This window comes from Esox lucius, chromosome 20 (assembly GCF_011004845.1).
Source record: "Esox lucius isolate fEsoLuc1 chromosome 20, fEsoLuc1.pri, whole genome shotgun sequence".
Lineage (NCBI taxonomy): Eukaryota > Metazoa > Chordata > Actinopteri > Esociformes > Esocidae > Esox > Esox lucius.
Genome location: NC_047588.1, coordinates 29,142,358 through 29,155,555, shown reverse-complemented (window position 1 = coordinate 29,155,555; position 13,198 = coordinate 29,142,358). Strand labels below are relative to the sequence as shown.

The 13,198-nt window shown below is 41.8% G+C and overlaps 3 protein-coding genes across 6 annotated transcripts; all 3 read left to right on the top strand.

The window, feature by feature from the left end:
* Positions 1-303: 303 nt before the first annotated feature.
* Positions 304-3,992, top strand: tmem107 (transmembrane protein 107). Of its 3 annotated transcripts, none has more exons than XM_010894415.3 (6): positions 304-585; positions 811-914; positions 1,715-1,782; positions 2,108-2,208; positions 2,922-3,018; positions 3,430-3,992. In XM_010894415.3, exons 2-6 carry the CDS (start codon positions 828-830, stop codon positions 3,497-3,499), a joined length of 423 nt encoding a protein of 140 aa, XP_010892717.1. In that variant the 5' UTR covers positions 304-585; positions 811-827; the 3' UTR covers positions 3,500-3,992.
* Positions 3,993-4,090: 98 nt separating this feature from the next.
* On the top strand, positions 4,091-6,332 carry krtcap2 (keratinocyte associated protein 2). The gene is made up of 5 exons (XM_010894417.3): positions 4,091-4,187; positions 4,782-4,936; positions 5,323-5,386; positions 5,501-5,567; positions 5,734-6,332. Exons 1-5 carry the CDS (start codon positions 4,184-4,186, stop codon positions 5,852-5,854), a joined length of 411 nt encoding a protein of 136 aa, XP_010892719.1. The 5' UTR covers positions 4,091-4,183; the 3' UTR covers positions 5,855-6,332.
* Positions 6,333-8,332: 2,000 nt separating this feature from the next.
* On the top strand, positions 8,333-11,496 carry s100a10b (S100 calcium binding protein A10b). Of its 2 annotated transcripts, none has more exons than XM_013139445.4 (4): positions 8,333-8,498; positions 8,999-9,035; positions 10,851-11,012; positions 11,232-11,496. In XM_013139445.4, exons 1-4 carry the CDS (start codon positions 8,479-8,481, stop codon positions 11,391-11,393), a joined length of 381 nt encoding a protein of 126 aa, XP_012994899.1. In that variant the 5' UTR covers positions 8,333-8,478; the 3' UTR covers positions 11,394-11,496.
* The last annotated feature ends 1,702 nt before the right edge of the window (positions 11,497-13,198 follow it).

The following is a 13,198-nucleotide window of genomic DNA, read 5'->3' as shown; positions in this document are numbered from 1 at the left end:
TATTTCAATTTAAATGATTTTATTGTCACCAAAATATTGTTTACATCGCAAAACGAAGTGGGAAATTAGGAAGCTATAACAACTGTTACTTGGTTTATTTGGAGTACATTTGGATTAAAATATTTCACTTTCAAAAAATGTAATATCAGCTACCTCTGGTGAAAGGAAATCACTGAAATTGATGCATTTACGTTACTTAATAACAGTTTTTTCTTCTTGCCACTAGATGGCGAGGTATTATTGTAAATCCATAAAACGCTAGCGGAATAGTAGGTTCAAGGAGAGTTCTTGACGGTTCCTCATCCTCAACTTGTTTTGCTTCTAAACGTTTACGACACCATTCAGTAATCCTGAACGCACCCCAGATTACGTTGTTGTAGCAACGAGACAAGCCAAACCGGGACTGCAACTGAAGAGAATGTTAGATAATCTAAGTGGTTGCAATCCATCATGGGAGATAAATAAGGAAATCTGTCTAGGTTTTGGCTCCAAATACGAATTAACGAATTGAATTGCACCCATTGTTCTTGTACTTTCCGAAGTTATTGTTTGTAATCGCTAGTTAGCACTGCTGCTGCTAGCAGGGTGAGTTTGCGACTACAGTTAACGTTAGTCTGTAGTTCATTGTATCGTTTTCTTGGCAGTTAAGAAACGAACTGTACAAATTCGTTGATAACATTGTATTGCACTGTAGCAGGATCAGGTCAGCCCACATATTTTCTTGTTCCTAGTGTTGGAAATATTAACTTTAAGTAGCTCGCCTGTTTGTAAGAGTTTTCATTGCTTGTTCTAACTATGGGTCTTTTACAGAAACATTTGCTGGAGCAATGTCTGCAGTCGGGAACCTGGTTCCTGCTCGTTTCTTGACTCTCACTGCTCATCTCGTCATCGTCATCACCATCTTTTGGTCACGGGTAAGGTCACTAGTTCCAAGCAATTGCAACGTGTGGCTAGGTTGTTAGTATATCGCTGGTTACATGTCTGTATCTATGTTATTTATGAAATTGTTCTAGATCTATATTGTAGATTACGGTGTGTCAGGTGTTGAAGTCTAACACTTCCCCGAGTTGGTTTGATGGAAAGGAGAATAACACACCAGGAGTCAGGTCAATACCAATTCCGTATCATCCGTTTATTACAGAAGCTTCTGGAGACAGAGTGCCGCCCCACAATGTCTGAAAATGAACAGTCACATCAGCATTATTTATACTTCAAATACGCCTAAAAGTGGAGGCGTTAAGTTAGCCAAGAAAGTGTGCCATTGGTCCAATTTATGATTTCCTGTTTTCTACTTGCAACTTTCAGTTTCAGCTTATGATACATACATTTAATATGTTGCCTGAATGCTCACAACAGTTTAACAACTTATTCAATCAATATATCCACACAGGAAAGTTCATCCGATCTGGACTAATGTGAATTATAAACTGCCCTGTGTATCAAAGCAAATGGATTAGCTCATACCCATTTATGATTAACCCAATTACTGGACGTAGCTCTGTGTAGCTCGGCTGGTAGAGCATTGAGCTTGCCATGTCATGCCAGAGATTGTGGGTTTGATTCCCATGGCAGAACAGGTTGGAAATGCTCACTACTGTATGTCTCTCTGGATAAGGGTGTCAGCTAAATGACTAAAATGTAAATACTCATAAATTTAAAGGCCAGGTACTCCACACTTACTATATCTGAAATAATCACATTGATTGTCCCACAGGAGAACAATGTTGAAGCCTGTCTGCCTTTGGATTTTACACAGGAGCAATATGACAATGAGGACACCAAGTAAGCCTCCCACCTCTGACTTTCCCAACCACAGACACACAACCCCTGAAGGTTTTGCTTTCAAGATAATTTAGTGCCCTTAACAATAACTATTTTACCTAACCATAACCCCGTGTACCTTTATAAACATAACATAACCCTTAATGCCTGTACTTAACACTAACCTTAATTCTATCCCAAAACGCAACCCCAGACAAAGCTTCTGGTCATATGTCCTTACTTTGCATGATTTTCCTTGTTTTACTGGAAAACAGACACACAGTCAAACCCTAAATAATCACTAACGTTTTGAAAAATGAATCTCAAGACTTTCTCCCTCTCCTAGGTTGGTGGTAGCGTTGTCAGTCACTCTGGGTCTGTTTGCTATAGAGCTGGCTGGCTTCTTCTCAGGTGTGTCCATGTTCAACTGCAGCCAAGGTCTCCTTTGTATCCTTTACCTGTTCACAGAATCACACACATCGTCGGTAAACACAACTGCCCTGTCACAAAACCATGTACATTACCACAGCACTCTGAATGCACCATTTTGTAAAGCCTTTCGTAGAAATCCAAAATGATTTTTGCTCGGCCAGTCACATCGAAAAAATGGGAAACTCATGGTAATGGATGATTACTTGAGCAGCAAATCTGGATTTTCTGTGCTGGGTTAGAATGAATACATGCACATAACTGAGAGACGGCCTTGCGGACACAGATTAAGGTTAGTCCTGGACGAAAATAATTAAGATCAATAACAAATCTCCATATATAAATATACATATACAAATCTCCATATATGTATATTTAATCCAGGACTAAAAGTAAAATTAGTGTCGGCTAAACACATCTGGAGGAAATTGATAGATTTTATAAATGTTTAGTTATCCCATCCTTTCAGATTAGCTGGGTGTGGACTAAATAAGAACACAAGGATATAAGGTTGAGGAGTCACTCTTCAGCAGTCTGGTCAAGTTCCCTGACTCTGGACTCCTTCCCCATACACCATCCATCCACACACTAGCAACTGCAGCCCATGCCTCTGCTTCTGTGGCTCTGCTGTTCTTTTTGTTTGAACAGTGGGATTGTGAATTCTACTGGTGGATCCTTGCTTTCTGCAGGTCAGTGTGTGTATGGTTTTCCCTGACTGAAGTCTTCTCCAGCATTGACTGCCCATTGCAGTGCATCTGTCTCCCTGTCTTTCTTTGTCTTCCAAAGATGGGAGTGCTGGACATATTGGGTTATTTTTGCGCTCTGCAGGTGTGTTTGGCTGGTTGGGGTTATGTATGTGTGTTTGCGCTCTGCAGGTGTGTGTGGCTGGTTGGGGTTATGTATGTGTGTTTGCGCTCTGCAGGTGTGTGTGGCTGGTTGGGGTTATGTATGTGTGTTTGCGCTCTGCAGGTGTGTGTGGCTGGTTGGGGTTATGTATGTGTGTTTGCGCTCTGCAGGTGTGTGTGGCTGGTTGGTGTTATGTATGTGTGTTTGCGCTCTGAAGGTGTGTCTGGCTGGTTGGCATTATGTATGTGTGTTTGTGTGTGTGGCTGGTTGATGTTATGTTTGTATGTGTGTTTGTGTGTGTCCTGGAGTTGACCTCCTGGGTTACCTGGGCATTTCTAAATTGTGTTGATGGTATAATGTAATCTTAATGCTTCTCCTCTTCGTCTCCTGCAGTGTTCTCCCTGCATTTGTTGAGATCCTACTCTTCATCGCAGTGTTTGGACTGAAGAAGAAGCCACTATAACCAAGAGCAGCATTTCACATTGATGTGCAGTCTTGAATGTAGTGTTTGTTTTTCTTATCACTTGTACACAGGTGTATAAGAACATAAGGGGGGTGTTAGTAGTAACAATCACAAAACGTGTCTACCTTCAATGGAGAGCTGATACACTAATGGGCAGCACTTCAGGAAGTGACCACTGCATTGACATGTAGTTGGGAACAAAGGTACTATCTCCTGATGAGGACAATGATTTCTGACTACTATGCTGACCATATCTTTCTTGGTCATGTTAAATTGTCCTTTGTGCCATATAATTGTTTTGTATAGCTGGTTACCATTTTCACCTTTTTTTAATCAAGATGTATACAGTTTGAGTTTAATTGCACAGCCTTTTGTTCCTTTGAATATGTTTTATATTTTATCACTATTTTTCAAAAATAGTGATGTTTGATGGTAGCATGCTTGTGAAATACAAATATTATTATTTTACTATTAAAGTTATCGTTACATTTTCTCTATGTGCCCCTTAATAATGTGACTAATGGGTGTGTCCACATGACACGGAGGATCTGATTGGTCCTTTACATTCCAGAGAACGTGTCCTCTCTTACTGGGTCCGGGTTGAACAAACGTAGTATGTTTTCAGATTAAGCTTCCTGTGTTTTGGAAGGATATAGAAAACGTCCCTTTATTAAACATCTGAACATGGGTAAGTTTTATGGAAAAATGTATACTGTTTAGTTTGATCAATGTATACGTTTTGAACATACAGCTTCAGTGGTACAAAGGCTGTTTAATACGCGTTAGTGTGCAACGTTAGTTATGTTAATGTAAGATAGGCTTGTCATTCATTGGTTGCTAAATTAACGTTAGCACGGTAACATACTAGCGAGACATCTTGTGCAGGCTACCCTTGCCCAACTCCCAGAATCGACAAAATATGTATTTGTATAGGCTTTGTTATTGAAATGTATGATAATGCATGTTTATTGTGGCTATTTGAATTTGAAGACATTTCTTGTGCTCCGAGAGATGTTGCTTTTTTTGTTTCCACACGGAGTCTTCTCAGATTGTACACACTGACGTGGCGTAATGATTACAGTCCATGTCTGTTAAGCGTGTTCGTACAGCGCGGGTGTGGTGAAATGTATCGTAAAGGCTTTCATGATTCTGTCAGTTAGATAATAAATTGAATCATTAATTATTTGTTTACAATCAACCATTTTAAGCGTTCCGGACTCAGTTGACGGTTATTACTATCACGATGTTTAACCTGCATTTTCTCCCTCGCTCATCCCTCCAGCGGTGAACACAGGCACATCCCTGGTTCTGTCCAGTCTGTTGTCTGTATTGGTGTTTGCTGGGATGCAGATGTTCAGCAGACAGCTAGGCTCCACAGAGTTGCTCACCATTCTGGGAGGTTTTCTGGGCTCTGTCCTCTTCATCTGCTCCCTCACTGTATCCTCTTCACACCAAATACACGTATCAGCACTAGCTTACCTGACGTCGCCCAACTGAAATATTCCACTGCAATATTGCTGCTTGTTTATTTTTTGCAATGTAGAAATAGTCTAGGAAGTTCTCAGATCCATGCTCTTTATGTTGAAGAGACAATTGTGGGTGTGTCTTGGGGGTTAAGTTGACAACTTTGCATAGAGTGGAATCTAGGTAGACTCCGGCAGGCTTATAGTTTGAAACCTGCCTGACTTCTTATAGATAAGATGTGTAGCTGAGTGTGGTGGCTGCCTGGTATCATGGCTGAATGTCTTTTGGCCTAACAACTCCTCCAGAGGTGCCCCCCCCCCACCCGTGTGTATCCCTTCCTTAACCCTTCCTCCACCCAGGCCTTCAATAACCTGGAAAACCTCATCTTCGGGAAGGGCTTTCAGGTCAAGATCTTCCCTGAGAGTAAGTCTTGTATTCACACTTACAAAGGGATGCGCCGAATCCATTTCAAAGCGTCTGGCCGTGCCACCTTGCAGCCAGTTGTGAATAATGTGTTCTGTTCTCCCTCTCCATCAGTCCTGGTGTGCCTGTGCCTTTCCCTGTTCGCCTCTGGACTGGTACACCGGGTGTGTGTCACCACATGGTGAGTATGAACACAGAGGCACTGTCAGCAGTTACGGAATTAAACAAAGTACTACTTATCTAATAGTACTAATGATGACAGTAGTACTGATATTACTATCAGCTCGAGGAGGTTCTTAAACCGGTTTGGCCTGTGCTTGACAGTCTCCTTTTGTTTTCTTTTCCAGTCTGATATTCTCTCTCTTCGCCCTGTACTACATCAACAAAGTGTCCGCTGGTCTATACCAGGCCACTGTTCCCACGGTAGCTCCAGCCAAGGCTACCAGCAAGGGCAAGAGGAAGAACTAGTTCATCCTTCAGATTTAGTTTTCATCCAATCAACTTACCAGTAAAGGGAGAAATGGTGTTGTTTAACCAATGACGGCACACCCCCCCCCCCAGTTACCATTTAGGAGCCCATACCAACCAGTGTCTTACATCGTTGCTCCATGACCACTCATCTCTAATGACTGGATAGTTTTATATCGTAGCAATATGTATCAGTGTCTGCTATGACTGAGATCTATCCATTCCTGCCCATACACATGCCCAGATCACCCTGCCCATACACATGCATACATCCAGGTGTGGGGGAAAGGAAGCTCTTTGAGATAGAGGCAGAATCATGTCTTTACATTCCCAGCATCATCCCCAATGTACTCAGCATTTTGGTTCATGACAGATCCATCATTTTGATTTTGAGGTCCCTTTTGTTTTGGTATGTTTATCAGGTTAAGAACACTTTTTTTGTTCTAACTCATTTGTAATTAAAACCCATTGAAATTAATTGTTTATCTGTAAATTGTTCTTGGTTTTACTGAGCTACCTGAAACAGTGCTGCTTAAGTACTGCAATAGGTAAATGTTCTCCTTATAGGTGCATGGTGTGCACGCTTCTCACTTCCGTTTGAGAGTAATCACTCAGAACACTTAACATATGATGTAAAATATTGTAATATTTTGAGGTCGCTTAAGAATATCTTTGGAAATGGGTCTAAACGATCAATGTGACAAGACACATTCTGTGGAAGGATTGATATGTAAGCTAAAAAACGATCTACTTCATTATAAACATCAGGATTTTGTTCTGCTTTACAGAGGCAAATTAAGGTGCCATGTTATCAATGTTAAGCAGTACAAATGATGCGTTTGTGATGCATCATTGTGTATTCTATAGTTCTGGCTGTGATGTTCCAGAACTATGATGTCACAAGAAATTAAACAGAACACGACGGGATTGATACCAAAGAGATTGATACAGGATTTATTACACAAACTGCTCAGTACACTACACATGTATCACATTGTGAAAGAGGAGAAAAAGGTGCCTGGATATCTTCCACAGGTACAAGGAGACATCCAGGGAGAACCGGGAGGACCTCCACTCCTACCGCAGGTACATACAGAGATCTATGGAGAACCAGGAGGTTCTCCTCTCCTTCCACAGGCAAATGGAGAGATCCCAGGAGGACCTTAGCTTCCACATGTCCCAGTGTGCATTTATATACAGTAAATTCACCAAATGGATGAGTGATGATCAGTTAAGAACATGAGCATAGTGTTAGTAAAGGTAAATAGAGAAGAAAATCCTTAGAAAGGATACATATTTTCAAAAAAATTTAAATAATTTAACCTTACACAGTTGGAAAAACAAAGTACGGAGCCCTGGAGGTGACATTGACTGTTTTAAAAAATATATAAAACGTGCTTTTGTTTAGTAAAACGTGCTCTCATATCCTGACGCAGAAGGGCAAGGAAGAACAAGGACACATAACACTAAGACCCAAGGTAAAAATGTGTATTCTATTGAAATTAACTTTATCCATAACAACAAAAAACCTGAAGCAAGTTTATGTATGAAAACCAAAGCATGTTTAAAAAAAGCGAGAGCATGTTTTATAAAAATATATATATATATATATTCAATATCACCTCCAGGGCTCCGTAGCAAAGTATATTATGGCTTTGGTGAATCAGATAACAGGGTCCCCACACCCCTCCCCTGGGGTGCTGCCTTGGCATTGGCAGAACTTTCATGAATTGGGAATTGTTGCAAACAGGTTCTATTTCTTGCAAGGAATTAACTTGACTTTGATCAACTGTTCATTTAAAATACATTCAATGACCGTCACATGGGATTACAAATCAACTGAGCCAGTGAAGAGGCCTTGTTCTCATTTGGAATTCCACCACACTGTTTCCCAACCAACGTAAATATGAAAATACACAAATGTTATGTAATTGTGCAAAGAAGTATCTTGGAAAGTGAAATTAGGGATCAAGGAAAATCTTAAGAAACACTCCCAAGAAATTATTAATGAAACATGTTTTGGATGATAGAAATTATAATAATGACTTTGTGTAATTGAATGGTTTATATTTGTCAGTTCTCAGACGTTATTGTGTAACAGCAGAGGATATGAAAATAATGCCTTCAACCTGAAAAGGCATTGCATAAGTATAACCCAGTTCTGCTGTTATTACAAATATAGGCCTACTGATGTTGTAACAATACACTGATACTGTAACTGAACTGATGATGTCCAACATTACCGATATATTGAAGCTGTATTGAATTAATAATGTTCTACATTATCAATATACTGCGAACTACTGAAGAGTGCATTGTACATTGCAATTGGCAGTTCTTCATTGACTCAGTCTGTTGGACATGTGCCATGTGTTGCTTTCCCGTTATATCTGCATGAGCTGCTAGTGAGTCATAGTCACCCGTTTCAGTTTTTCTGCATTGTTTTTGCCTACATGAGGGTCATGCTGAAGGAATGCCGAGCAAGACCCCCGACAAAACTTAGACCAGCATCGACCCAACCCACGGAATGTACTACATTTCCTTTACATTTTCCTTGAATATACCCATCTAAACCTCACACGTGATCTCCCCCCCGGAATCTCCCCTCAAACACACACACACCGATGTTGGCCGACATATCCAGGTGATTACTGCCGTGTTAATTAATATTTCAGCCCCCTGTGCTGCTCTGCTTGACTCTGTTCCAAAATACAAAGGGAGTGGTTGGTTAGGCAAGGCATAGGCTACAGTTGAACTATAAAATAAATGTGGTTTACAGAGGGGGACTGCTAAGTTATAAAGAGATCAACATATGAACTCTCTGGAGACACTACAGAAACAGAATAATAGTCGAATAACTAAAGTCTTCATTTAAACTCTTTGGCCCACTTCAGAGAATAGTTTTTCCAAACATAGGCTACTGGACTGTGGCACTTGTGTCTTGTCACGCATATCTGTCGTCGTTAATTATTTGAGAAAAAACATATGATCAATCATTGTCTAATCGTGCAGAATTCGATGATGAGATGACTTCGTCTTTTCTCGAACTCACTTATTCCATCAAACCTTCCCTCCCACACATATAATCAGACGGGCGGTGGCTGCTGTCTATAAATTCTCGAACACTTTTCATTCTCTTCGCAGTACACTTCCTCACCCGATTCTTCTGCGGCTAACCTCGGTGAGTTAAGCGTTTGCTAATTTTACCAACTGAGAAGTAGCATCATTGTTCAAACTGAATACTGGAATACAGTTCTCAAACTTAAGTACAATAATAGTTTCGAATGTGTGTGTTGCCATCCACTATCTAATCAGACCTTGTCCAAGGCAAATGTGTAGCTTTAATTCAGTTGAGCTTCACAAGTTCAGTTATGTATGATAGGACATTTCCTGAATTTGATGTACCGGCTAAACAAAAGTATGCGGGGTTAGTTATAACGGGCTGGGAAAATCATACATTAAATCTAATAAATTAAATCCTATACATATGTGTGGTCATTCCAAACCCACACTCGTGCAGTTGAGACGCGATATCCTCCCATTAATAATAATGGTCAATAAAATCGTTTCATTGACACGCACCAACTGGAACCTATTTGACGTCACCATCATCGAGGCAAGAAGATTGACTAATCGTTTAAAAGTCGTACATTTACTTTTTTCTTGAAAGAACGTCAAAGGGTAAAGGTAAAACTTTAATATTTTTGTGAGGAGATTTTGTGAGGAGACTTAATGTGAGGAGATCGCGTATGCATATCACGAAATTGTGAAGTGTGAACCCGTGTTATGTACGCAAAGGGAAGAGAGTGGGTTGGGTCATTCAGACATTCTGATTTTAAACAAATATTTCGATATTAAAACACAACATTTAAAAATACTTAATGTTGCTACGGTTTTATTTTAGTTTTACTGGCGATGTTGGTGAAGAGGTGACATTTTACATGTATTTAGATATTTTTTTCGAATACTTTTCTCTTTTATAGACAAAATAACTTTCCTGTTTGAAAAAAGATGAACCTTTAGTTTCAAATTAACTTCAAACTCAACTTTTACATTTTTGAAGATGAAATGAAACTTTTATATCATGCAATGTTTTGGGTTAAATGGTTTTGGATATTTTCTGACCGCACTCGATAAGGACATTACGAAGCCCCATGACTAATCAGCCCTCAGCAATGGTGGAAATATATCAGAAACCCCTGACATGCCTTCTAATCTATTCTGAACTGGTAACTAACTGCAAATGTTTGTGTATCCCCATCACAAATTAATTCTAGCATGAGCCTTGCGAGAATATACAAGACTTATTGCAGTTATTTATACTTCTAGAAATGTATTGACTGACAAAAAATATGCTTGACACCTGTCAATAACCAAAACATATTTACCATTCAGCCTTCATGTCAAAAAATGTATGTAATTTTCTAAGCATGATCACATTATACAGTGTTAAAATTAATTAGAGATATTTAATTAGCTCTCTAATCCCATGTCTCCTCTATCAAATTGTTTTAGGACCCTATTTGGCCTACAGATGCCTTTTACAGTGGCTTCATTTTATGAGCATTACTCAGCATTTAGCAACAATCCCCTTTCCCATCACTAAAATCCCCCAACTTCGATAGCAATGAAAATGTCTTACTTGAGGGAGGGTTGAATTCTGTCGACTCCACTCGAGATATTGGATGTGCTTATGGGAAAGGGGAGATGCCAAACGCTTGAGGAGATGGAGTGTGATAACAAGATCAGTTTGTGTGGCAACCATGGAACAAAGAATGTGTTAACAGAGCCAAAGAAAGCCAGCTCCCAACCTCTCTAGATGTAGGTTGTTAGTTGACTCTAATGTGCCTTTAAAAATATAAGTTTTAACCCATCTTAATGTTTTTCAATATTTACAGACAGGTGTTTTGTCTCTGCTTGCCTGCCTGTTATGACACCCTCTGTACTTAGTCTGCCACTGTAATTCACGCCCTCCCCGTTTCTCCCCTCCTGTTAGTGTCCTAACCTCTCTGCAGTCATGCCGTCTCAGTTGGAAAGTGCCATGGAGTCCCTGATCATGGTGTTCCATCGCTATTCCGACAAAGATGGTAAACGCAACACACTGAGCAAGAAGGAGCTCAAACAGCTCATGGAGACAGAACTGGCCAGCTTCCTGAAGGTACCAGAGACACACTTGCTGCTTTTGTTTCCACTAGGTTTTTCTTTGGGTCCCTCTAGACACACCATGTCCTTCCTCTAATCTGAAACAATTGCCTTCTGAAGTCTATGTGACCCCCGCTCTGCCTCTCTGGGTGGGTGTGTGATAAAGCTGTCAAAAGACAAATAAAATGAAGGATTTCTAACTCACTCTCTTTTGCCTTCTCTCACTCAATCTCAGTCCCAGAAGGACCCAGCTACCATAGACAAGATAATGAAGGACCTGGATCAGAATGGTGATGGGGAGGTGAGCTTTGAAGAGTTTGTGTCTCTGGTGGTGGGCCTCTCCATTGCTTGTGAAGAAATCTACCAGCTCCAGAGCAAGACTCCCTCCAAGAAGTAAAGGATAGACAGGGCAAGGAGAAAGGAGGGAGGAGATAGAATGCTTCTGTGTACTCATTTTATAAATGATACCTTCATTTGTGAATAAACATTGGTTTTTGCAATTGGTGTCTCAATCAGTTTTTCATTCATGTCCAAAGTCTTTGCCTTTTGTAAGTGGCCTGTATGTGTGTTTTGGCCTCTATGTATTTAGGCAGACTACTTACAGTGCCGGTCAATTCCAACATTGGTTCTTCCTAGTTCCTACTGTAGCACTGACCTGACAACTACACAGTAAACCATTGGGTAGGCCTTTCTAGACCCTGCTGTGGTGTCCCCAGCCCAGTACAGCATAAGTAAACACAGCAAAAAAAGAAACGTCCTCTGACTTTCAACTGTTTTTACTTTCAGTAAACTTAATGTGTGTAAATATTTGTATGAACACTAAAAGAGTCAACACCATAAGACAAACTAAAAATGTTTCACAGACATTTCCGTCCATCCATCTTCTTCCGCTTATCCGGGGCCGGGTCGCAGGGGCAGCAGTCTAAGCAGGGATGCCCAGACTTCCCTCTCCCCAGACACTTCCTCTAGCTCTTCCGCGGGGACACCGAGGCGTTCCCAGGCCAGCCGGGAGACATAGTCCCTCCAGCGTGTCCTAGGTCTTCCCCGGGGTCTCCTCCCGGTGGGACGGGACGGGACCGGAACACCTTCCCAGGAAGGCGTTCCGGAGGCATCCGAAAAAGATGCCCAAGCCACCTCAGCTGACCCCTCTCGATGTGGAGGAGCAGCAGCTCTACTCTGAGCTCCTCCCGGGTGACCGAGCTTCTCACCCTATCTCTAAGGGATCGCCCGGCCACCCTGCGGAGAAAGCTCATTTCGGCCGCCTGTATCCGGAATCTTGTCCTTTCGGTCATGACCCAAAGCTCATGACCATAGGTGAGAGTAGGAACGTAGATTGACTGGTAAATCGAGAGCTTTGCCTTGCGGCTCAGCTTTCTTCACCACGACAGACCGATACATCGACTGCATTACTGCAGAAGCTGCACCGATCCGTCTGTCAATCTCCCGTTCCATCCTTCCCTCACTCGTGAACAGGACCCCTAGATACTTAAACTCCTCCACTTGAGGCAGGCACTCTCCACCAACCTGAAGTGGGCAAGCCACCCTTTTCCGACTGAGGACCATGGCCTCGGATTTGGAGGTACTGATTTTCATCCCCACCGCTTCACACTCGGCTGCAAACCGTCCCAGCGCATGCTGAAGGTCCTGGTTAGAAGGGGCCAACACGACAACATCATCTGCAAAAAGCAGAGACGAAATTGTGTGGTCCCCAAACCTGACACCCTCCGGCCCCTGGCTGCGCCTAGAAATTCTGTCCATAAAAATTACGAACAGAACCGGTGACAAAGGGCAGCCCTGCCGGAGTCCAACATGCACTGGGAACAAGTCTGACTTACTGCCGGCAATGCGGACCAAGCTCCTGCTTCGGTTGTACAGGGACCTGACAGCCCTTAGCAAAGGACCCAGGACCCCATATTCCCCAAGCACCCTCCACAAGATGCCGCAAGGGACACAGACATGTGACTAACAGAAATGTGTCCCTGAATGAAGGGAGGCTCAAAATCAAAAGTATCAGTCAGTATCTGGTGTGGCCACCAGCTGCTTGAAGTACTGCAGTGCATCTCCTCCTCATGGACTGGACCAGATTTGTCCTATTGCGGACAGTCTGAGCACTGATGGAGGGATTGTGTGTTCCTGGTGTGACTCGGGCAGCCTGTCACGCAGGTGTGATATATGGATGTACCGATCCTGTGCAGGTGTTTT